General features: G+C 38.6%; 1 protein-coding gene across 2 annotated transcripts in view; it reads right to left on the bottom strand.

The window, feature by feature from the left end:
• Positions 1-5,114: 5,114 nt before the first annotated feature.
• phgdh (phosphoglycerate dehydrogenase) overlaps positions 5,115-27,182 on the bottom strand; it is a 39,629-nt gene continuing 17,561 nt past the window's right edge. For both annotated transcript variants that reach the window (XM_063052202.1, XM_063052203.1), the window contains exons 7-12: positions 25,943-26,091; positions 21,549-21,701; positions 20,774-20,912; positions 12,642-12,769; positions 10,536-10,761; positions 5,115-6,741 (exon numbers count right to left, since the gene is read on the bottom strand). In XM_063052202.1, the coding sequence (XP_062908272.1) occupies positions 6,587-6,741; positions 10,536-10,761; positions 12,642-12,769; positions 20,774-20,912; positions 21,549-21,701; positions 25,943-26,091 (950 nt within the window). In that variant the 3' untranslated portion in view covers positions 5,115-6,586. The remainder of the gene's footprint in view (positions 6,742-10,535; positions 10,762-12,641; positions 12,770-20,773; positions 20,913-21,548; positions 21,702-25,942; positions 26,092-27,182) is intronic.

Genomic DNA, 27,182 nt, shown 5'->3' with positions numbered 1-27,182 from the left:
AGACACAATAACAAAAGATGGACAGTTATGCAAATCTATAGAACAACCTGAACCTAGAACTGATGTCACAATGCCACATCCTCTAACAATTTTACTGAATGGAGAGAGTCTTTGTTAAAAGTTTCAATATAATTGCAGCAATAAGATATTGTTATATTCTTTGTAGGCTATAAGTAAAATTGGATCAAATGCACAATTTTAATTATGGCAAACTGTCAACAATAGTTATCATAAGTTAGCAAAACTAACAGCACTGTCTAAAGCAGAAGTCTGGAAGCTACTGTGCTTTTCTGCTCCTTCAAAAAGTGTGCTGTTAAAACTAACCTAGAGGCAAATATTAAAATCATTGACTTGATCTGACCTTCATTTTTAACTATTCTCCAGGATGTATTTCATTGTAAACATCCTTGAGAAACACAAACCTTGCTGAATGAGTTATGCTGAGATTTTTGAACAGCTTAAGTCATAATTACTGCTGAACAACGTACTGCCTCACTCAGAAAAATATTTTTATGTGGAGTCAATAATAATTTCAGCATTATACTTTAAAAACTTTCCAATTTGTTTTTATGATAAATTCCATATTAATGGTATATGCACCAACAGATCTTTCACTTTTTGTAAAGCATTTAAAAAAACTTAATTGTTAAATCTTAATTGTTCAATCTGTTTCACGACATTACTGTAAATGGCAGAGAGCCATCTGTTAAAACATTAATATTCAGAAATGCAAAGTTTCAGTGATAGAGAATGCAAAATATTCATGAGCAGATTGCTTTGATGTCAGTGCCACTATTGATAGAAAAATTCTTATTTACATAAAAGGGGTGAGAGTTAGGAAAATGAGATTAATTTGGATAGGATGAGTACACTTTGAATCAGAAATGTAATGGATGAGTAGCTATAGAATGGCTTAAGCCAGTGTAACTCTTGCTTTTGGTATGAATGTTAGTGGATTAGGTCCCAGAACAGTGATTAGCAATTAAAAATCAGGTGTGCAAGGTATTCAGTGAGGAGGAAGTACTGTGTTATGAGAAGCACAATCTAACAGATAATTGGCAAAAACAAATTCTGTTTCTCTGAAAATTGACGTAGGAGTCAGATGGTATTATTTCAGAAAGCACAGATGTCTTTGGTACTCTGCTTAATATTCATACCTTATGCTGTATTACTATGCACTCATATCATAATACTGTGTGGGATTTTTGGAAAATATCAACCATGTTTCCTGCAAGTTACAGGTCAAATAATCACAAACCTGAAGTATTCCTCCAGAACATGATGTAAACTTAAAAGACCATGGTAGGTGGAAAATTTAAGGTAATAAAATAAAATCTGCAACAAATAGCTTGCATCAATATTGGTGACAGTTGCAGTGCCAGACTGTTACTAAATCCCATTCAGTTTATAAATGAAAAGGAAATCTTTAAATATTAGCAGCTTTGGCAAATTGTAACTCTTGCTCCACAGATCTTTAAAATGGTCTAGCAAGTTTCTTAATTCAGGGCAATTGGGGTTGAACAACATATGCCTGCAAGACAGCAGCTCCCAGATCCATTAATAAATAAATGTTAAAAAAAACACGTCAGTCTTTAAAGATACTCCTTCAGCTTCTAATATCCAAACACCTATAGAAATAAGGATTTTTTGTGTATTCATTGACTACTTCCTTCGAGTACCATGATTGCTTTTGCTGTTGCTCCTCTGGGTTCCACGTGGCATTATACTTAGTTATTGGGGGTAGCTATTACTGCGTGGGTGCCTCTCTAAAGGAATCCTGCAGACCACAGTGAACTTCGAACATTAACTGGTGTTAATTGGTGGAAAAGGGTCAACTTTAAGTGTTTGGGTGTCAGCATCTCAGAAGATCTGTCCTGGGCCGAACAATCATGAAGACAGCATGCCAGCAGATCTATTAGGAGCTTGAGATTTGGTTTATCACCGAAGATTCTTGCAAATTTCTATAGATCTACTGTGGAGAGCATTCTGAGTTGATGCGTCAAAGCCTGGTATGAAACCTCCAAAGCACAGGATTTTAAAAAGCTGCAGAGGGTTGTAAACTCAGGCAGCTCCATCACAGGTGAAAACCTTTCCACTATCAAGGACATCTCAAGAAGCAGTACCTGAGGAAGGCAGCACCCATCATTAAAGACCTTCACCTTCTCACTACTACAATCAGAGAGGAGGTACGGGAGCCTGATGGCTCACACTCAACATTTTTAGGAACAGTTTCTTCATCTCTGCCATCAGATATCTGTATGGTCCATGAACGTTACCTCATTACTCCTTTTTTTAACATTATTTATTTTGTAATTTATAGTCATTTTTGCCTTTGCAGAACAAATTTCACATCATACAAGACAATGATAATAAACTTGATTCTCATTTTAACTTGACTTTGATATTCCCTAGGGTATTATGCCAAGGGTTACACTATTATACTCCAAATATTACATGCAGGACTATGCCTACATATGAAGTAGGAGCATCAGCAGGTGATATAACCTTGTATGCCTACACTTCCATTCAATAATAAAGTATTATTAAACCTTCAGGCTTAATTTCACTTTCCTGCCTGTTTTCCCATAAATCCTGATTCAACATTAGCCTAAAACTCTTACAGTCTTGGACATACTGAATGAACCTCCTGATTTAGAATTAGAATATTCCAGAGCTCAAGGGTTGGAGTTCTGGGAACATAACTTAAGATCAAAGCCCAAAAGGTTGAAGACAACTTCAGTGAGTCTGGAAGTTGAGGTCTGACGGCTGAAGCCCTGGGGCCTGTGTGTCCGCTGGGGAAGTCAGAGCCCTGATGTCTGCAGGGTCACTGGGCGCTGGAGGCAGCCTATTCTGGGGTTGGCGGCTCATCTGTGTGTGAGTAGGTGGGTGGCTGGGTGGGAGGAAAGAACCTTGTTTCTCTGTTGTAGCACGTTGTTCTGCTGAACGTTGTGGGTATGCTATGTTGGCGCTGGAATATGTGGGCTGCCCCAGTGTATCCTTATGTTTAAATGTTCACGCAAACAATGCATTCCACTGCAACACACACACAAAATGCTGGTGAACGCAGCAGGCCAGGCAGCAGCTATAGGAAAAGGTACAGTTGACATTTCGGGCCGGGACCCTTTGTCAGGACTAACTGAAGGAAGAGATAGTAAGAGATTTTGGAGGGGGAGATCCAAAATGATAGTTGAAGACAGGAGGGGAGGGGTGGATCTAAGAGCTGGAAAGTTGATTCCACTGTACATTTTGATGTACATGTGATAAATAAATGAATCAGAATTTGCAATATTATAACCAGTTATTTCACAATTTAATTTAAGGATTTGAATTTCCTATAAGCTTAAGCCTAGGACAAGTAATAAACAGCTTACCTATGTATAGTTGTTCTACAATAGCATGCACTGGCACAAAAATATAACAAGATGAATCCATTCATGGATCTTTCCTGAAAAAGTCACGGGGAGCTCTCATTGAATTGTGGTAGTCTTTACAATGAAACTTATTCCAGGATGTTTCTTCCTAAATTGCCAAGTAACAAAGAGGAATAGAGACATACATCCAAAGTGGCAGGAAATTTTGAGGCTAAAGATGTTCCTGTCACATAACTGCTCTTGAAGAAACAATCTGGTCATAGATGGTCCCATCTAGACAAGTGCTCAATACATGCCATGAAAGCATCTGACAGCAGAGGTCACAATTTGGAGATGGTGAGCTACTCATTGCAATTCCCAACAACTACATGAACTTATGACAGTAAGTGCCCAAACGTGCCCACAGAGTCAGGGATCAATTATATCAGTTTTCATAGTGTTTATGGTGTACCTCCCTTCTTTGTGTACTAGGGAACAAAATAGTCATTGTGCTGCTGAGTGAATCTAAAGAAAAGCGATGCATGGCCCAAGTATCCAATTGCAGGTTTAAAAGTAGTGATTTTGAATAAGACCATAAAATCATCAAGTAAGTATTTTCTGGTGCTATATGGCAAAGTTATTTCCCATGGTTGGGGATTCTAGGACAAGAGGGCACGACTTCAGGATTGAAGGACGTCCTTTTAGAACTGAGATGCAGAGAAATTTCTTTAGTCAAAGGGTGATAAATCTGTGGAATTTGTTGCCACGAGTGGCTGTTGGGAGGCTAAGTCATTGGGTATATTTAAGGCAGAGATAGATGTGTTCTTGATTAGCCAGTGTATCAAAGGGTATGGGGTCAAAGCAGGGGAATGGGGATGAGTGGAAGAATTGGATCAGCCCATGATTGAATGGTGGAGCAGACTTGATTGGCTGAATGGCCTACTTCTGCTCCTATATCTTATGGTGTAATTACTATCATCCAATATTTTTGAATGGCTGTATTTTGGCTACAGGACTTGCTTCTGTGAAAGAGAATTGCAGGGGACCCTGAACAACAATTCAGGTAGCTATTTAACTCACCATCAGTCCCGAATTAACATTTACTATTGAAGCTGGTGTTTCAGTTTGCTTTATCAAATATTTTACTGGAAGTGCTTACGTGACTTAACCTTGGTTTACTGCAAAGTAGTTTTCAGCTGATGAGGCATCTTTGAAGTGTAATTACTATGGAAATCTATGAAATGTGACATGCAATTTAGATACAGCAAACTCGCACAAACAGGAATGAAATTATGAATAGTAAATATATCTGGGTGTTTTTGAAAGGGATAATTATTAGCTGACATGCCACAACTCCATGAGTCTGGGCTATTTTATTTTCACCCATGAGCACTATGCCTTGAAGATAGTGCTTCCAATGGGGCAACATTCTTTCAGTACAAAAATGAGAATTCAGCCTTGATTTACAAAAAAATCAAACTGCAAGAATGTGGCTTGAACCTCAACTCAAATTAAATTTAAAAGTGTCCACAATAAGTCTTGTGTATTATGTAAACACATCGTGAATCTGACTGGCAAAAGCTGGAAATCAAGTAAATGAATTTGTATCAAAACACATTAAGATTAGAAAAGACTAAATTGTTACCCATTTACCCTCTCTCCAGGAATGACACAATAGGAAAACAAAAAAAAACTAAGTAATTGCTTTGCAAAACAGTGAGATTGGAGTAATGAGCCAGAATATTTCAAACAGTATTACTTCATCGTAAATTTATTAATGAATGTCAATTATTGCTGAAACAATGATAAGTTTTCCAACAAAGGTCAAAAACAAAAACAGACGAATACTGAAAATGCCCAGTAGGTTAACTATATTTGTGGAGAGAACAGTTAACATTTCAGGCTGATGATCTTTCATTTGGCAAATATAATTCGTGGAAATCTGACACTGCTGAATTGCAGTGGCAAGTGTCACAATGTGGTCTCGTTATTTATTGTGTTGGATTCCTTACTGGCTCTTGTCCTTTGAGAGTCGTGGCAATATCAAATTTGAGACTGGTCGCGAACCAGCACTGGCCAATTTACCGCTACACACGCACACACACGCACAAAGTGTTAGAGGAACTCAGCAGGTCAGGCAGTACCTTAGCTACGTTATCTGCAGTGTAGTGGTGTGGTTTACAAAAACAAAAGTACGTCCTTCAGATGTTTTGATGGAGAACATTTTGTTATTAATATTCTATGTAATAGGAACACAGGTAACCACCATGTTATTGGGGGGAGGGGTGGTTGTGTTCATATAAAGTAATCCATATCACAGTGTTCTATAGTTTGAAGCCACATCATTTCCAAGTGTCAAGAAACACGAGTTGAAAATAATTTTGTGTATTTACATTTTTTTCTCCCTCAAATAAATCCCAAGAACCAATTTTATTCCATATCTCAAATTTTTTTGAGTAGAGGTTTGTGAATTATGTAAGTGTGTATTTCCATAACCCTAATGGTCATAATGGTCATGGGGGTTATCTGTACTTATGCTCAGCATCAGTATAATCATTCAAAGTCATTGAGACCCTGAAGAAAGATGTTCCAACCACACAGGCCCTCAAGAGACCTACCACTGAGGAGCTTTTGAATGATTTGGTGATGATTTATCAGACACAAGACTCTTTCTAGAAACTTAAACTTCTGGCTTGATACTGTTGAACTGTTCCTTCTCTTTTGACAAGCCCCTAATGCCAGTATTCTCTGCATAGATGAGGACTGTTTGTCACAGTTACTATTTCAGGTGGGAATGCCAAGGTAACAAATCTAATGATGTGAATAGTCATAAGATAGTTAACTTGCCATGGGATCTTCTCAGCCTTCTGTGTGGTGTGAGAGGAAATATCAGTACTTTCAGTTCAACAGCAGTTACTCAATCATACTTTATTTGCCTGTCTCCAAGAAACAAATGATTGTTCGATGGTGTAATGGATAGAGTTTTGAACACACAGCCTGACATGTTGCAACTTTTGAGCATTTTCTGCTTTTATGTTAATGGCAGAGGTACATTACTGAAAAAAATCTCATGCATTGGCTTCTGATTACATTAGCTTATTAGACATTTTGTCAATTTAATCAGTACTATTGAAAAAGGCACGATTATTACAGTAAATTCAAACCATACACCACTTTTTCTGGTCAAATTGACTTTTAAATTTTGATGCTTTTTTTCTAAATGAAGAACGTGCTATTCATATTGTCAGCTGCATTGATACCTTCACATAATGCTCAAGAAGATTCAAATCTACTAACAATGAAGTAATTCTCATAATGCACCACTGGTGTCCTTCCACAGCAGTTGTAACATTGTATGATTCAATTTGAATTCCAGCTGAAGCCAGCACCCCTGAAGAAAAAGCCACAATTATAAAATTAACCGGAATAATTTACAATTCATTGTCAATGAGTAGCTTTGAATCAACAAGTCTATTACATATAGAAAACACAAAGATCATGAGTATTTCTTATAAAATTCCAGTACACAATGTTGAGAAGAGAAGATATCCAGAGAATATCTAGAGAAGAAAATTCACTGTTTTGATTAACAAGGGTTCAGATAGCATAAAATAAAATAAAAACTGAAGAATTAGGTGCAGAGATTAGTGTGCATAATTTTGAAAAAAGTATTCTTTATAAACTTTACAAACATTTTAAGACAATGTAACGAAGTATTGGATAACACTTTTGTTTTAATTTTCAATATATCTAAAAAAGGAAAACATTTAATATCACCGGCATGTGTCATGAGATTTGTAAACTTTAGGGCAGCAGTCCAATGATAAATAAATGTTGAGGAAAAAATAACTGAATTACAGTAAATAGATATGTCTATTAAATAGTTAGGTTAAAATAAGTCGTGCAGAAAAACCAGAAATAAAAATCATGCAAGGTCAGTAGACAAAAGAAGAGTATCAATTAACTACTCTGATTAATGAGTCATTTAGGAATTGAAAGCAGTGAATAAATGGAAAAGGTTATATGGGACATTGCAGTGATGTTCAAAGCAACAACCTGCATTTACACCGAGGGAGTGAACTGATGGAAGATGCAAAGGATTTTTTTAAAACTAGAAACATATTGATTATTGTAATATAATGAAAAAACAATTAAGTAAATAATCAATTTTTTAGTGTTATTTGTTGCTAGATAATTTACGGTCAAGATCCCAGAAAAACATTACTGTTTTATCTCAGACTAGCAAGCTTGTTATTTTTTAGTTCACCTGGGAGCAAACACTGCACCTCTTTACAAATTTTTCATATCATACCACATGCAGCTCATCTTTACAACTCCAATGAAACTATCAGTGGGGATTGTCCACCTGAACCCAAGAACCTCCACCAAAATGTGCTACTGAATTGAAATGTTCACACAGGCATTGGCCAATGATGTAAATACGCTTATATGGTAAAGGTAGTGCTATGCGTAAGGAGGGAACATAAAAATAAGCATATAAATTAAATAATGGCATTCATAAAATGCCCTTCATATCATAAAGTTTTCATAGAAGAACTCACAGCCGTGTCTAACTCAAATAAAGTGCTATGTGAAAATCTTGATGATTCAACATTTGGTTCACAAACTCATCAAGGTCTAGGTTCCCACAAACTCTTGGAAACTTACTAGCTTCACTGGAGAATTTACTGTAAATTGTGTAACATCTTAAAAACATATATTGATTGGGTTATAAATGCCCAATTTATGGACACCCCTATCTCTGATCAAGCTCCCATTATGTTATTAAATTCAAAAGGTCGAAGTACCAGGCAGCACGGTAGCGCAGTGGTTAGTTAGCACAATGCTTTACAGTGCCAGTGACTATGGTTCAATTCCCGCCAATGCCTGTAAGGAGTTTGTACATTCTCCCCAAGATCGTACGGGTTTCCTCCGGGCACTCCGATTTCCACCCACAGTACAAAGGTGTACTGCTTGGTAGGTTAATTGGTCATTGTAAATTGTCCCATGATTAGGCAGGATTAAATCAGGGGATTGCTGGACGGTGCGGCTGGAAGGGACTGAAGAGCCTATTTCATGCTGTATCTCAATAAATAAATAAAGTATGTACATCCATTCGTTACTACAAACAGCAGAACCAGATACCAACTCCCCCTTCCCTGCTTAGTACTTGTTCTTTCTTACCAGTCTTGTGTGCTTTTGATGCCCTGTCAACATGGAGGTATGGTAACTGTATAAAGTGATTTTTGAGTATTGTCTGATTTATGGATAAGGTCAACTTATGGACGTTCAGAAAAACAGAACCCTTTCAATGAGTGGGGACAGACTGTAATTAAAGGGTGCTTGGGTATTAATAGGAATAACATCCAACTGTCCTGAAAATCTGCCACTACTGTACCACCAACATACAGAGCGTGTCTTATTATTACTGATTGTTGTTTTGAACCTCTTCAAGTTTCTATGCAACATTATTGATTTGTTTAGGTGTAGACACTGAGATATACCAAAAGAGATAATGGATACAAGAGAGAGTAGGCCAGGAAGATTCAAATGTTGTATTACGTGTTCGTGATAGTGCACAGAAACCACTGCAAGTGTACGGAGATACAGTAGGACAGATAGTAACATCTTTTATTTAAGGTGGCTGGTGTAAGGAAGCTTTGTTGCAATTGTACAAATCTTTTTTGAGACCTCTTCCTGGTATACTGTGTGCAATTCTAATCCTGATCCCACAGGAAACAATTCCCTGCCATGGAAACAATAGCAGCAACATAAGCTCATTGGAATAACCTTCACCAAGTTAGCACAGTTACAAATATAGGTCCTATTCAGGGTTCCACACTGATATTAGTCCATTCATTTGTTTGCCAGGACCATTAATTGGATTATCAAATGCAATACAGTCTAACATGATGCAGGGAATGAACTGGGGTGGGAGAAAGGGTAGAGTGGGATTGGCTTGAAGAGGCATGACATAGAAAAGTGGAGTTGAGCCCTTCAAATGTCAGAAATGGGAAAAAAAAAGAAACTTGTGGGAACTTTAGGTTTCCAGGGTCGCTTTATAAACCCCTATCATTAAAGGGTGTGAAAAATGTGTATGTTTTTTTTCTAAGGAGCTGCTGCAAGTTAAGGAATTAATGGGTATAAAGTTTTGTCAACCATCCAACCATCAGTATTAAATGAAATTCTTGTTATCCAACCAATTAGGGAATCGACAATTAAGCCTTAAGTTTGCAGAATCAGCTGGAATTGAAAACTGTCATATCACAGACCCAATGAAGATATTCTACAAACTCCAAATTTCTGATGCCAACTTCATTGCAAAGTGTTAGTTACATGCCTACATTGGATTACAAATATGATCAATGCTCAAATTTCCAATTATCAAAAGGTAATTTTACAGCCAACTCAGCCTTGAACAGACGTCTCAGTCAACTCAGGCAAGACCTTGGACAGATCTTTAGATGAGCTGAATGTTACTTCTCTGATCCTTATTGCTTTAAAAAATGTTTTAGTACACTAGTTATCATTCCAAATAAAGTTACAAACTAGAGTCATATTATCACAAATATTCAAGGCTAATGTGAAGTGTGGGAAAAAGACTTGTAAATCAGCCTAGTTTCATGAATGAGAAATGAGAATTTCATAATCCATGTTCAGGTTCATGCAGTTTTTTGCTGAAACAGTCAAATTAACTCATAACATAGATCAAATTAAGAGGTTTCATGTTGTGAATTCAGCAATGTATCATGTGGTGTTATTATCCTCTGACTACTTTGACTTTAGAGCTTGTAGAATTATTTGACCACTTGCTCTCTTCAAGAGGGAATCAAGGGATATGGGGTTAGTGCAGGAAAATGACTTTTGTGGTAAAAGATCAGACATGATCTTAATGATAGGCAGAACAAGCATCAGGGGCTGAATTATCTACTCTTGCTTCTGAAGTCCTTATGCAGTTTGAAGCTTTTGTATTTAATTACAGCATTAATATAAAATGAAACTTATACAAGTTGACTAATGACAAGCTGTTATGCAAAGACATTATTTATTTAAACTTACTCCTATAATTAGTCTTCTCAAGACAGAGTAATACAAAGATTGATAAACACTGAACATCAATGAAAAACAATGGAGATTTCAAATGATGATAAGAAATTGAAATGCAAGAAATGCTGCTTCCTTTACCTGCAACAGATTGTAAAGCTTGGGAATACGCTTCAGCTTTGTAAATTAGCAAATTTCCACTGAGAGGAACTGCCTGTTTGAATGCTGCTCCATCAACTTCCAGAAGCACTGGAAGGTCAATTTGAATGGAACCCAGAAACTTATGGGAGGCACTAGAAGTAGAGATCTCCAATGCACATACATTAGTAGGATCGCCTGGAACTGCATCATCATGCTTGGCTACTACCTGTAAGAAAGAAGTAGCTTTTAGATTATACTTTAATCAGGCTATCTTCAGGATTTAATGACCAATGATTAATGAGAGAAAAGACAAAATGCTGGAACCGCCGAGGTCAGGCAGCACATGTGGAAAAAGAAGCTAGTTAACAAATCAGGTAGGAGGCAGGAGAGACAGGAAACAATTTGGTGTCAATTGCAGAGAAATTGGGAAAGGAATGTATAAAACAAAGGGAATAAATGCCCAAACTCTCAATCTCACTAAGAAGGATACACCGTAGTTTTGAGTAATGGACTCTTCTACAGATAATGTCTATCTGTGCACCCTACTGGATGTGCTGTAAGAGCTGTTGGTGCTGAGATATTTGCAGGCTGACAATCCAAGCTAATCCTGGTCTTATTAGCTCTTGAAACCTCTCACCTGACCCATAATCAATATAATGAAGCTCTTCCAATTCCACTGCTATTTGTTCCTTTTCAAATATAGTTACTACTTTATCAATTAACAATGCAATTGGTATGCGTGTGTTTATTATGGCAATAGTGGGCACAAGGTGGGCAGCTATAAATAAACATGTTGTTTCTTTTTCTTGGGATCTTAAAAAAAATCAGATTTTTAATTCAGAAAAAGTAAGATATACTTTGATAAATAAAGCTCACACGGGAAGACAATGTAAAATGTCATGAAATCCAGCTCCTCCTGCTTTGTTAAATTTGCAGCCTATTACAATGCAGCTTTTTTTCTGCAGGCATGGACAAAACAGATACATACTGGAAAGAATCTCTCCATCTAAATATTCAAAATATCACCAGCAGGTTAATCAGCATATGCGGAGGCAAAACATGCAAGTCGATCTTTCAGGTCAAGTCTCTGCATCAAGACACAGAACGAACAGGAAAGATTGACAGTACATAGCACTGGGGTGGGGAGGGGGATGGGATAAAAGCTGGTAGAACATAGGTGGAACCAGATGGTTCGCATGCACACAGAGATCAATCCTGTGTTGGCAATGTTTTGGTACATGTTCGTATAATAACTTCATTACCATGGTATCAATAAAAACATCTGGTATCTCTTCTACATGGTTAGATTCTAATATTTTTAATCCAACATTCTTTCAGAAATCAGGAAAGAAGTAGAAAACTTGTTGCTTCACAATTGTTTTATTAAGATTTAACAGAACAAAGAAACTTGGAAAAGTAACAGTAGCAGAAGCTAGTACCAGAAGGGAGAGAAAAGCAAAAAGAAAGATGTGCCTCCACATGACCAGCTCTAGATACGCAACATCCCATTCAAATTTGAAAACGAGAGTCAACCAATCAGATACCCCTTATTCAAATAACAGTGTACCAGAGAAGCTTCCAGAGCTTTCCAGAATCATGTAAATGTAACAACTTGGGGACACACTGAACAACTGTATATACATATTGTGAGCTCTAAACAGTTACATGTATAAGTAGTTATAAAAATACAAGCAGGTAATTAATTGTTAAGCTGCAAAGAATATAACAAATCTAATCCAACAACATTTAGATGGTTATCATACGCTGTTTCTTATCCTTTACAATTCTGTTCCGTGCAAATTGATGTACGTATGTAGGCAGTAGGAAATGAAGCCATACTAAGCAGGAGTAACCTTCAAATACAAGGAAATTACTTCCCCAGATTTCACTATTGCACACTGCCCCATGTTCCATCCGTCCCAAAGAAGTTTTTAGCAAATTTCATTAATGTTGGGGGGACCACAGTATTCTTCACATCTCCAAGATTGCTTCATTACCAACTTCTCAAATATGCACTAACCATCGCCAATTCTCCCTCTCACCACAATTAGCTGAAAAATTAGTTAATTAGAACAAATCTCACAAAAAAATCCCAAGACAACTTACAGTTAATCCTGCTTCTTTTGCAAGTAAAGATGCGTTGATGAGGTTTACTTGGTTTTCCAAGTCTCCTTTAAGCAGCCCCAGAGTCACAGCTGAAGCAACACAATGCTCAGTGTTTCTCAAAGACATACCTTAAAAACAAAACAAAAAGTATCACATTTGAACATAGACTAGATTCCTTTCATTTTTATGGTCTAATAGTTTCAGCTCTGAATGACATTGCCTTTGAAGCAGTTTCCTCTTCTGTTAAATATTTAGGAATTGTCATTAAAATTTGGAAGTCAAATAGAAATAGATAATGTATATTGCCTCAACATGTGCTCTTTTGTCCTCTATTCAAATACTGTAAGTGTAATCAAATTTTTAAACAACATCTACTTTGTAGGAAACGTAGAGGCATTGCTCCACATTACAGATCATTTTAATAATTTGTCTAAAAATTTGTTCCATTTCATAAAGGAAATATTTTCTCTGGAATTAGAATTATAGTTTGTTTCGAAACAGGAGACTCAGCCCACCAAGCTCATGCTAGCACTAATCTATGTAGTCTTTGCTTCAAAAATTATTTCCCCCTTAAAAGCGTATGCAATTCCCTTTCAAATTCCCCAATTAACTTTTTTCACCATCATTCCAGTTACTTGATCACTTCAGATGCAGTAAAAACCTATGGATAGTTGTATTGCTATACAAGTGGCATCACAGATAAATAGGGTCGTAAAGAGAGCTTTTGACACATTGGCCTTCATAAATCAGAGTATTGAGCACAGAGTTTGGATGTTATGTTGAAGTTGTCTAAGAATTTGGTGAGGCCATATTTGCAGTATTATGTGCTGTTCTAGTCACCTACCTGCAGGAAAGATATCAATGAGATTGAAAGAGTACAGAGAATAATTACAAACATTTTGCCAAGATCTGAGGATCTGATTTATAGGGAAAGGTTAAATAAGTTAGGACTTTACACCCTGGAGCTTAGGCAAATGAGAGGAGATTTGATTGAGGTATACAAAATTATGAGGTGTACAGATATTGTAACTGCAAGTAAGCTTTTTCCACCGAGGCTGGCTGAGACTAGAACTAGAAGTCAAGGGTTAAGGGTGAAAAGTGAAATATTTAAGGGAACCTGAGTGGAAACTTCTTCATTCAGAGGGTCATGCAAGAGTGGAACGATCTGGCAGCAGAAGAGGTGGATCTGGGCTCAATTGCAGCATTTAAGTTTGGATAAGTACATGGATAGGAGGGGCATGGAGGTTGATGGCACTAGGTAGAACAACAGTTCAGCATGGACTAGTTGGGCCAAAGAGCCTGTTATTTTCTTTGCTGTGGCACTCTATGACTCTATCCAGAACAGCAAAGTCAGACATTCTGAACCTCAAAATCAAATGACATATTTTGTATTAAATATTAACAAAAGTTATTAAGACCATAAGATATAGGAGCAGAATTAGGCCATTTGGCCCATTGAGTCTGCTCCACCATTTCACCATGGCTGATCCAATTTTATTCTCAGCCCTAATCTTCTGCCTCATCTTTGCATGCCCTGACCAAATCTATCAACCTCTGCCTTAAATATACATAAAGACTTGGCCTCCAGAGCCGTCTGTGGCAAAGAATTCCACATGTTCACCATTCTCTGCTTAAACAAATTCCTCCTCATCTCCGTTCTAAAAGGATACCCCTATATTCTGAGGCAGCATCCTCTGGTCTTAAGACTCTCCCACCATAGGAAACATCCTTTCCAGATCCACTCTATCAAGGCCTTTCACCATTTGATAGGTTTCAATTAGGTCACCACTCATTCTTCTGAATTCCAGTGATTACAGGCCCAGAGCCATCAAACGCTCTTCATATGACAAGCTATTCAATCCTGGAATCATTTTTGTGAAACTCCTTTGAACCCTCTCCAATGTCAGCACATCTTTTCTAAGGTAAGGGGCCCGAAACTGCTCACAATACTCCAAGTGAGGCCTCACCAGTGCTTAAAGTCTCAACATTACATCCTATAAAAATATTCTAGTCCTCTTGAAATGAATGTTAACATTGCATTTGCCTTCCTCACCGCAGACTCAACCTGCCAACTAACCTTTAGGGAATCCTGCACAAGGACTCCCAAGTCCCTTTAAGCCTCAGTTTTTTGCAATTTCTCTCCATTCAGAAAATAATCTATTCTTTAATTTCTTCTACCAAAGTGCATGACCATACACTTTCCAACACTGTATTCCATCTGCCATTTCTTTCCCCTTTCTTGTAATCTAAGTCCTTCTGTAGCCTCTCTACATCCTCAAACCAACCTGCCTCTTCACCTACCTTCATACAGCAGCAAATTTTGCAACAAAGCTGTCAATTGCATTATCCAAATCATTGACATACAGTGCCTATTAAAAATATTCATCCCCCTTGGAAATTTTCAAGTTTTATTGTTTTACAATATTGAATCACAATGGATTTAATTTGGCTTTTTTTGACACTGATCAACAGAAAAACTCTTACCTATCAAAGTGAAAACAGATCTCTACAAAGTGATCTCAATTAATTACAAATATAAAACAAAATAATTGATTGCATAAGTATTCACCTCCTTCAGGTCAGTATTTAGTAGATACACTTTTAGCAGCAATTACAGCCTTGAGTCTGTGCGGATGGGTCTTTATCAGCTTTGCACATCTGGACGCTGCAATTTTCCCCCCACTCTTCTTTACAAAACTGCTCAAGCTCTGTCAGATTGCATGGGCAATGTGAGTGAACAGCACTTTTCAAATCCAGCCACAAATTCTCAATTGGATTGAGGTCTAGACTCTGACTTGGCCACTCCAGGACATTAACTTTTTTTTTGTTTTTAAGCCATTCCTGTGTAGCTTTGGCTTTATGCTTGGGGTCATTGTCAAGCTGGAAAACAAATCTTCTTATTTGCTCTTCTCTTGCAGGCTGCATCATAAGACATAAGAGCAGGTTGCTTTCCACATCTACTCCGTCTAGGCCTTTCAACATTCAAAAGTTTCAATGAGATCCCCCCTCATCCTTCTAAATTACAGCGAACACAACCCAGAGTCATCAAACATTCCTTGTACGATAACCTTTTCATTCTCAGAATCATCCTTGTGAACCTCCTCTTAACCCTCTCCAATGTCAGCACATCTTTTCTCAGATGAGGAACCCAAAACTGTCCACAATTCTCAAGGTAAGGCCTCACCAGTGCCTCAGTATCACATCCCTGCTCTTGTATTCTAAACCTCTTGAAATGAATGCTAACATTGCATTTGCCTTCCTCACCACTGACTCAATTTGCAAGTTAACCTGTAGGATGTTCTGTATAAGGACTCCCAAGTCCCCTTGTATCTCAGAGTTTTGGGTTTTCTCCCAATTTAGAAAATAGTCTGCACATTTATTTCTACTACCAATGTGCATGACCAGGCATTATCCAGCATTGTATTTCATTTGCCACTTTCTTGCTCATTCTCCTAATTGTCAACAATTTCTTAAACAAGTTTATGATTTTTATACCAAGGTGAAATTATAGTAACTATACAGGACTTAGGACTTTCTCTAAGGCTTGATTCAGCTTTGCATTTAATGTTTGAGCCTTAAGTAGCGACCAACATCTGACAATTGTGCGAAACTGGCAAATTCATCAGCTTGCTTGGCATAAGTTTCAATTCTTCTTCAAGAACCTTGCATCTTTGTTGATAGGTTTTCCTCCAGGAATTCCCTGCGTTTTGCTGCATTCATTTTGCCCTCTACCTTCACAAACCTTCCAGGGCCTGCTGTAGTGAAGCATCCCCATAGCATGATGCAGCCACCACCATCGTTCATGGTAGGGATGGTGTGTCTTTGATGATGCAGTGTTTGGCTTATGCCAAACATAGCATTTAGTCTGATGGCCAAGAAGCTCAGTTTTGTTTTCATCAGATGAAAGAACCTTCTTCCAGCTGACTTCAGAATCTCCCACATGCCTTCTGGCACACTCTAGCCCAGATTTCATGGGAGTTTTTTCTCCCCAACAGTGGCTTTCTCTTTGCCACTCTCCCATAAAACTGTGACTGATGAAACACCCAGGAACAGTTGTTCTATGCACAGTCTCTCCCATCCCAGATACTGAAACTTGTAACTCCTCTAAGAGTTGTCATAGGTCTCTTGGTCCCTCACTAGCCCCCTTCTTGCATGGTCACTCAGTTTTTGAGAACGGCCTGCTCTAGGCATATTTACAGCTGTGCCATATTATTTCCATTTCTTGATGATCGACTTAACTGTACTCCAAGAGATATTCAGTGACTTGGAATTTTTTATATCCATCTCCTGACTTGTGCTTCTCAATAACCTTTTTGCGGAGTTGCTTGGAGTGTTCTTTTGTCTTCATGGTGTAGTTTTTACCAGGATACTGACTTACCAGCAGTTGGACCTTCCAGATCCAGGTTGATTTCTACAATCAATTGAAACACTTTGATTGTACACAGTTACCTCCATTTAACTAATTATGTGACTTCTAAAACTAATTAGCTGCACCAGTGATGATTTGGTGTGTCATATTAAAGGGGATGAATACTTATACAATCAATTATTTACTGTTTTATATTTTTAACTAATTTAGATCATTTTGTAGAGATTGTTTTTCACTTTGACACGAAAGAATCTTTTTCTTTTGATTAGTGTCAAAAAAATTGCCAAATTAAATCCACTGTGATTCAGTGTTGCAAAACAGTAAAACACAATAACTTCTGGGGTGGGAGGGGGCTGGGTGAATAGTTTTTATAGGCACTGCATAACGTAAAAAGAATTGGTCCCAACACAGACCCCAGTGAACACCATTAGTCACTGACAGCCAACCAGAAATGCTCCCTTTATATTCCCACTCTTTGCCTCCTGCCAATCAGCCACCTTTATCTATGCTAGAACCTTTACCACGGGCTTGTAGCTTGTTAAGCAGCCTCATGTGTGGCATCTTGTCAAAGGCCTTCTGAAAATCCAAGTGCAGCACATCAACCAATTCTCTTTTTGTCTATCCTGCTTGTTATTTCTTCAAAGAATTCCAACAGATTGGTCAGCCAAGATTTTCCCTTGAGGAAACCATGCTGACTACAGCCTATTTTATCATCTGCCTCCAAGTACCCTGAAACCACATCCTTAATAATCAACTCCAACATCTTCCCAATCACTGAGGTTAGAGTAACTTGGCCTATAGTTTCCTTTCTTCTGCCTCTTTTCCTTTTGTAGAATGGAGTGACATTTGCAATTTTCCAGTCTTCCAGAACCATTCCAGAATCAAGTGAATCTTTGAAGATCATTACTAATGCCTCCACAATCTCTTCAGCCCCCTCTTTCAGAACCCTGGAGTGTACACTATCTGGTCCAGGTGACTTGTCTACCTTCAGACCTTTCAGTACCCCAAGAACCTTCTCTCTAGTTATGGTAATTTCATACAATTCATGCCCCCTGACACCAGGGATTTCCATCATAATGCTAATGTCTTCCACAGTGAAGCCTGATGCAAAACACTTATTCGGATCATCTGCCATTTCCTTGTTCCCCTATTACTACTTCTGCAGCATAGCTTTCTAGCGGTCTAATATCCACTCTCGCCTCTCTTTTATACCTCATATATCCGAAGAAATTTTATCCTCTTTAATATTTTTGGCTTGCTTGCTTTCGTATTCCATCTTTACCCTCTTAATGACTTTTTTGGTTGCCTGTTGGTTTTAGAAATGTTTCCAATCCTCTAACTTCCCACTGATTTATGCCCTCTCTTTGGCTTTTATGTTGGCTTTCACTTCTCTTGTTAACCACAGTTGTGTCATCTTGCCTTTAGAATACTTCTTCCACTTTGGGATGCATGTATCCTTTGCCTTCTGAATTGCTACTAGAAATTCCAGCTATTGCTGCTCTGCTGTTATCCCTGCCAGTGTTCTTTTCCGATCAATTCTGGCAAACTCCTCTCTCCTGCCTCTGTAATTCCCTTTACGCCACTGTAATACTGATACATCTTACTCTCGCTTCTCCTTCTCAAATTTAAGAGTGAATTCGATCATATTATAATCACTTGCCCCTTTTACCTTAACCTCTCTAATCAATTCCAGTGGGCTCAACCACGAGCTGCTAGAAAAAGCCATCTTGTAGGCATCCCCTCATGGAATCCAGCACCAACCTGGTTTTCCCCAATCTACCTGCATATTGAAATCCTTCATGACTATTGTAACATTGACCTTTTAGCATGCATTTTCTATCTCCCATTGTAATTTGTAGACCACAAACTTACTACTGTTTGAGGGTCTGTATACAACTCCCATCAGGGTTGTTTTACCCTTGCAGCTCCTTAGCTCTATCCACAATGATTTGACAACTTCTGACCCCATGTCACCTCTTTCTAATGATCTGATTTCATTTTTTACCAACAGAGCAACGCCACCCCCACTGTCTTCCCGCCTGTTGTTTTGATACAATGTGTTTCCTTAGACATTAAGCTCCCAGCTATAATCTTCTTTCAGCCATGATTCAGCCTGCAACATCATACATGCCAATCTGTAGCTGTGCTACAAGTTCATCTACCTTATTCCATATACTGCATGAATTCATATATAACACCTTCAGTCCCTGCATTTATTTTTTAATTCTGTCCTGCCTTTTACATTGCAATTCATCCTGTTGACTGCAATTTTGCCCTATCAACAACCTCTCCTCACTGCATATTGCCTCTGTCTGTTAACCAGCTACCTCATCTTCAACATTATCATCTGACTTTCCTACAATACTTCTTGCATTAAAATATACACAGCTCAGAACACTTGTCACACATGCTAACCTTTTTGATTCCTAACTTTGTCTAACATCTTACCAACCTCTGCCTCCACAGCCTCTCCACTAACTGTTCTGGCGCTCTGGTTCCCATGCCCCTGCAACTCTAGTTTAAACCCCACCGTGCAGCATTAACAAACTTTCCCACCAGGATATTAGTTCCCCTCCAGTTTAGATGCAAACTGTCCCTTCTGTACAGGTCCAACTCCTTAGCCATGTATTAAATTGTATAATCTTCCTAATTCTAGCCTCACAAGCACGTGGCATGGGTAGTAATCCTAAGATCACAACCCTGGAGGTCCTGCCCTTTAAGTATCCAACTCCAAGAACTCCCTATGCAGAACCTTGTCACACGTTCTACCCATGTCATTGGTACCTACATGGATCATGACCTCCTGGGTGTTCACCCTCCCACTTAAGAATACTGAGGACTTGATGGGAACATACCACCCGGGAATCCTGTTCTCTCTTACAGAACCTCCTGTCCATTCCCCTAATGAATCCCCTATAATCACAGTATGCCTCTTCTCCCCCCCCACCCCCCGCTTCCCTTCTGAGTCATAGAGACAGAGACTTTCCTCTGTTAGGTCAACTCCCCACATCCCTGTTGTTGAGGGGGATGGCCACAGGGGTACTCTACACTGGCTCCTTAACCCCTTTTCCCTTTCTGACTGTCACCCAGCTTCTTGTGTCCTGCACCCTGGGTGTTAACTACCTCTCTATATATCCTATCTATCACGCCTTCAGCCTCCCGAATGACTCGGAGTTCATCCAGCTCCAGCTCCTTAACGTGCATTGTTAGAAGCTGCAGCTGGATGCTCTTCTCGCAGTTGCAGTCGTCAGGGACACTGGAGGGACACTGGGACACTGCCTTCCCACATCCCGCAAGAGGGGCATTCAACTATCCTGCTTGACATCCTAACTGAGCAGTTATAAAGAAGGAAAGGAAAAAAAAACACTTAACCTCAAGCTTTTCTTTTCTTTTGCTTTCTCCGACTGAAGCCTCTCCTCCCCAAAGCCTCAAATCACTACTCAGATGATGGGACTGTACTGAAGGCCAAGGCCCCTGCCTTCCTTTAATTTGTTCCTGCTAATCAATCCCAAATGCTGAATAAATAAAATCCTTTTATTGTGCTTGGAATCTGACCAAATCAAGCCTCAGAGCTTCGAAATTAATTTATATGGACAGATTTCCTAGTAACCTCATCACATTAGATTCCCCTGGATCCATTCCCTTCAAACTGCAACCAACCCCAGGATCTGTCTCAGACATTAGCATACTCTATCCCTGAAACACTAAAAAAAATTCAAAACACAAGTGCAAGAACAAGATTTATCCAAATTGTGGCACTCACCTGCTGTTGCAACATGCACTTTTGTTTGACCATTTACTTGTCCAGTAAATGCTTTTGCCACCATTCCCAGTGCTTCTCCAAGCTGGATCCAGGGTTTTGTTTCAGGAAACACAGCACATCTGAGAGCCTGGGCATTAATCTAACAGAGAACAAAAATTCAGACAACCAACCATACCAGTGAAACAGTTAATAGTTATTTACCTCCAAGAGGACCACAACCTTGTCATGATTTGGAGGCTTGTGTGTCTCAATGACCCAGAGAGTTATTTTGGCTGGAGTCGGGGCCTTGTGCTTTGGCACTTGGGAGGGTCATCCATGCCAAACAGGTCAAAGGGTAGAGTACAGACTAAGAATGGACCACTGTTCCTCCAGGTTCAGGGGTTCAGCTCAGGGCAAACAACCTCGAAGGGTAAAACAAATTTGTTACAGAAACAGCAATGAAGGATCTTCTACACAGGAATTTGATGGTATTCCTGAGTCTCCTCCCAGGACTTGCATGACTGACAGTAAGTAAATAGTTATAGAAAATCTCTAAACTAAAATTACTGTTATGTTTTACAGAAGATGCAGAAGTTTACAAGGTCACATCAAATCATTTTTAATATTGTAAGGCTTAGCAGAAATTTTCTAATTTAGTAGTAGCTCTAAATAATTGGTAACTATTAGCATTGGTGTAACTCAGGCTTAATATTAACCCGTCCTTTATAAGCATTTTGTTAGATGATCAATTTCAACCAGGTGAGAGAATTGCTGCTTCAGTGGCAGAATTACGTACCGCTCCAACTAGTGAGCTGCCCTTCACCATGTCCACAATTTGAGCTGCAATATCCTTCCCACAACGTTCCTGGGCTTCGCAGGTACTTGCACCTAGATGTGGACATGCTATTACATTTGGATGATTCACAAGACAGAGATTCTTGGGTGGTTCCTGAAAGCAATGCAAAATACGTAACACCAAAAAACAACTTCAAAACCTTTCACTTCTATTATTTGCCCAGGAGGTTGAATGAAATCATTACTACAATTTAAAAGCTATCATGCACTCTGTTGACAAAGAACTCAAAGCTTTACAAGCTTAGTCTGGGAAAACAAGGGAAAGGCTTGTTTTAAAACATGATTGGTGAACACTTAGTGAAAATCACAAAGCAAAGTACGTGAGATGAGGACTACCAATCTAAGCCTCGTTCAACAATTAATTACTTTTCCAGGTAAATAGTTCAAGTTCTATTGGAGAAGCAGTCCATATGTATTAAGTGTTTGGGGACACATGCCATTTTTCCACAGATAAACATGAACAGCAAAGCAAATCAAATCAAATCATAACAACTCACTTGAAAACACAGTATTTGTACATGAAATAATCAGGGCTGTGTAAGGAATATTTGGTATTCTCTCCAAGAGGGCTATGGAGACAATTTTTAGACTATTTCCAGCATAAATACAGATATTTGACTTTCAGACATTAACACAACCATGGAATATGGTGCTAGTGCGAGTAGTAGCCATGAGGTACCTTAAGTAACCAGTCATGATGTATTTAATACCAGAGTAAGGCACAAAGGGCCTAATTCCACTTCTATCACTTAAGGATTTTATGCTTGGGTATTTGTTCCTCCTTTTCTGAATAATTATGTTAAATTTGCAATCTTCCAATTCGCAATTAAAAAAATCTGGAAGCCAGTAACCAATGCACTATCACTGCAGCCACCTGTTATGGAATTCCAAGCTGCACGCCATCAGGTCCTGAGATTTGTGGACCCTCAGTCTCACTACTTGCCAAGTACTATTTCCTCCATTAATATAAATTGTTTGAAGTTCCTTACTCTCCACTACTTTCAGCATTTTCAATTGTGAGACAGATACTATAATGTTTCGTTACTGTTTCTGCCACTACTATGGGACACATATTTACTTGGGAACTCTTCTTTACATTTTAGCAACCTTTCATTTGCAAGTTTGAACCCACTTTCTACTTCCTCTCTCATTGTTTTGTTTTAAACATCATCCCCTGCCAGTTTAAAATTTCTCTCACTGGAGCTTCCCACTGTTCTGAGCTTTTTCTTTCAGTTGTAACTTACCTGGTTAGCAATGGATGGATCACTCCCCCCCCTCCCCCCAGACTTCAGTTCACAAAGAAATGCTTATATGTTGAGAATTTTTTTTTTGGAAATGTTTGCTACCCATACCTTCTACTCTTATTTTCCAAACTTCCTTTGCCAACTCACCTCTTATGGCATTTAAGGTCAAGATTCTAGGTTTGTTGAACTTGAAATTTTCCCTAGAGGATCCTATAACAACTAGATTAAGTCTTGCTGTGAATCAAATCCAAAGCAGTCTTTTCCCTGTATGTGACATATTGTTCAGCTGACAGAATTTGCCAGTATGATGATTAAATCTTCCTTGATTACTACATGATCTTTCAAAAATATTCATTTCTCAGTTGATATTCTGTTCAACAATAAAGCACATTTATGGATTTTAAGAACACTCTCATCACAAGGTGCTGGAAATCCAAGCAACACATGCAAAATTCTGGAGGAACTCAGCAGGCCAGACAGCATCAATAGAAAAAAGTAAACTGTCGACATTTGGGGCCAAGACTCTTCATCTGGACGTCAATCCTAGTGAAGGGTCCTGCCCGAAACATCAACAGTAGATGCTGCCTGGATGCTGAGTTCCTCCAGCATTTAGTGTGCGTTGCTCAGAACACACTCCTCAGTGTTTTCTGTTTCTTTCAATTCCTCAACTCCAAGCAAATTGATTTCACTTCCTGGTGTCCTTAGTTAACATCCTTTCTCACTACACTCCTAATGTCATCTGTATTCGAACTTATACTCCCGCCACTCAAGCTACCTGTCTCCACTCCTAGAACATAGAAGTCTGAGGGGTTATTTGATAAAGGTATACAACATTGAGAGATATAGATAGGGTAAATGCAAGCAGGCTTTTTGCACCGAGGTTGGATGAGACTACAACTAGAGGTCATGGGTTAAGGGTGAAAGCTGAAATGTTTAAGGAGAATGTGAGGGGGATCTTCTGCACGCAGGGAGGGTGGTGAGAGTAGATATAAGCTGCCATCTCAAGTGGTGGATGTGATTTTGATTTTAATGTTTAAGAGGAGTTTGGATAATGGGATGGGTATGAAGGGGTACGGTCTAGGAGCAGGTCGATGGGAATAGGCAGTTCAGCATGGACTAGATGGGCCAAAGGGCCTGTTTCTGTGCTGTAGTTTTCTATGACTCCATTTTACCTCACTTTCCAAAACGTCAAATATCCTGGTGTTTGGTTATCTGTCTTTGTAATCTTGCAAAGGAATGTATGAATTAGCAGTCAAATCAAGTTAATTTGTCCTTCCAATTCATCTAACCTGTGACTATTGTGAGCTAAGTTTAAGACTGCAATTTTGACCATAGTTTGCTACTATTTGCCTCTGCACTAGTTATGCTTTTGAAAGGTCTAAAAGAATACCAAACGCAAACACATTGGTAAGAGAATATACTCTGTTCCTTTTTGTTACATTTCTGTTCACGATCTATGCTTTTACCTGATCCTTTTTAAAATAAATTTCCAATCTTCACCTCATCTGAGCACTGCAACCTGGCTTATTTGCCCTTGACCCAAGCCCTATCCACACAAGCTCACCTTCTATCCTGTCCTAGGCTAGGACACTAGTACCAATCCAATTGAAGTGAAATTCATCTCAATAGATCAGCTCTTTCCTCTTCCAGCACTAATGGTTAAATGAAAATTTGTCCTTCCCAAATAGTTCTAAGCCACACATTTGGGTGGACAACACAGCCTTTGGGATAGGAATTCTGGATGCAGAAAACAATTCTATCCCATCTACTTTATTTCCCTTCATTGACGGATTCTTTTTCACAACAGCACCCCACCTCACTTCATCCCTGTGAATTCTCAGAGCCATCCTTGCAGATTTAGGTACCCTACAAACTGATCATCAAATCTGTGGGTTGGTTTCTCCAATATAAAGGAGGCCAGGTTGGAAATTGGAAGTGCAAGTGAACCGTTACTTCAGCTGGACAAAATGTTTGGATTTCTGTTTAGTGGAATAGGAAGAGGCAGAAACACATTTCTTGAGGTTGCATGGATAAGTGTGTTAAAAACAGGAGTAATTGGTGGACGTGGAAAATTGAACCAGGGAATTCCAAATGGAAATAACCTAGGAATGCTGAAAGAGATGTGGAATAGGTTTCTGGTGTTGGAATCCCATTCAAGGTAACAAGAGTTATGGTTTACTGTCACTGAATGTGGAGGCCTTATTGGGTTGGAAGGTAAAGATAAGGGTGGCCCTGTCGACTACTATAACAGAAAAGGGTTAATAACCAGAAATGTTGATTCTATTTCCCGCTGCCCAAATGACTGACTGCTTCTGGCATTTTTGTTTTGGATTTCCAACATTCAAACTTTTGTTTTACATTCAGTTTCACAACCGCTTGAATTACTGTTTCATCTTTCTATCCCAATAGTGCTTAAATCAGCTATCAATAAAGTCAAGAGCTGCAACTGATACTACGGAATCAGTCTGTCCATATAGCTGTGTCCTTCTCCAATGCATCAGGATACCTGCAATTCATAATCTTGCTCTCCAGAGGTACAAAACATCATTTCTCTCCATTCTGACTCCCATGTTTACTAAGTTCCAGACATTTGCATTCTGATCAAGTTGCACTCCAAGCAACTCATCTTAAATTATTCCTGTTGTTAAATCTGTTGCTAAACATCAGGCACTTTGTATCCAATGCACCTTTAAATTTAGTCTTGATCAGTAGTTGTCTTGTACTTTCATTGGCAGTTGCACTGGGAGCCCATCCTGCATGAACTAGCACTCCCAAAATGAGAAAGTGAATTAAAAGTGGGCCACAGGCAAAAAGATTGCCCCAACCTTTTTTGGCTGTTGAACTGTTGATTCATGGCCAAACTGCAAAGTACAGTCTATCTGCTGTTACATTGAATAAACCTTCATAAGATATGTCACTTCAAGGAAATTCAGTGAAGTCTTGAGAAGCTTTTTAACATGTTGCAGTACATCCAATTATAAAAGATTTTGTAAGTCTTAACAAAATGCAGAGTACACAGGGATAAAAAAAAAAGCATTACATATTCACATTTTTATAATGGAAGACAATGCAATGGACAGTTTTCTTTTACCTCTACAAATACATCTAATCCAGCACCATCACACTGTCCGGATTCCAATGCTCGAAGCAATGCTTCCTCATCAATAATACCTCCTCGAGCACAGTTAATAACCTTCACTCCTTTTTTACATTTGGCAAATGTTTCATCATTCAACAATCCTAAATGTAAGTAAAACATACAAGGTCATTAGGTAATTTTGTAGCGAGTTAGAGAATGCAATAAAACTTCAGTCAAATCTTACACCTTTATGGTTCACTGAGTAAATCTCAGGAAAATGGTGGAAGTTCTCATTAGGCCTTGCAAGCTTATCTGGTAAACAGACTAAATGAACACCATAATCAATGCATATTATAAACATACAGCCAGAGCCTTTAACACTGTAAGATATCCCAAGTTGTTTCCCACAAGTTTAGAAGTTGGCATGAGTTACCCCAGGAGATATTAGAATAGAAAGCAAAAACCTGATCAAAAATTAACAGGCCAAAAGCATCCTGATTGAAGGTGAATAAGCTGATATCAATCATTGTAGCAATAGGGGCAATCTACTGTGGGGGAGAGGCGGGGGGGGGGAAGAGTCCTAGCTTCTTGCTTTGAACCCACAACAGCCTAATATCCTGCTGAATTTATCATTGTGGCTTTCATATGAATGACCCATCAGAAACAAGCTTTCAGGAGATGTCTGTGCATATCCAAACAAACTGTATATTATTTCCTCAAAGCATTACAATTATACAAGAAATTTAGATATGACCAAAATATATCAGAAACAATTAAATGGTAGCAAAACCCCTTTCAGTTAAGTTGACACCAGAAGCGTATATGGAAGGTTTTAATAGATACAGGATATGATTTCAGAACTATTTAGAAAGCCCAATATTTTACAACTTCTTTGATTCCATAACAAATTGCATCTCCATATATTAGGGATTTATCCAAGATCAATTACTAAGGTTTATCATTTACAACCACTAATTGCTAAAAATTGTGCAACTGAAATCTCCTCAGTCTCTCTTTCCCGACAAATATGAAAGTTCTAAAATCCCACTTTTTCTCTATTATTTCTTGAACAATTAGATACCGGATTCTTCTGGTAAGATGATGGCATGTTCGGATACAGCGCCCTCTTGAGGGCCAACCAAAGGTGTTTTCTCCTTTGTTAAATGTGAGTTTCTTTTAAACGATTGCAAAATAATGCTGGACTCCAAGATCTTCGGGTACTGCAGGTCTACCCCATCAGTGAGCTGCTCGT

The sequence above is a fragment of the Mobula hypostoma genome, chromosome 6 (assembly GCF_963921235.1).
Source record: "Mobula hypostoma chromosome 6, sMobHyp1.1, whole genome shotgun sequence".
In the NCBI taxonomy this organism is placed as follows: Eukaryota; Metazoa; Chordata; class Chondrichthyes; order Myliobatiformes; family Myliobatidae; genus Mobula; species Mobula hypostoma.
This window is presented reverse-complemented; position numbering and strand designations above follow the sequence as displayed.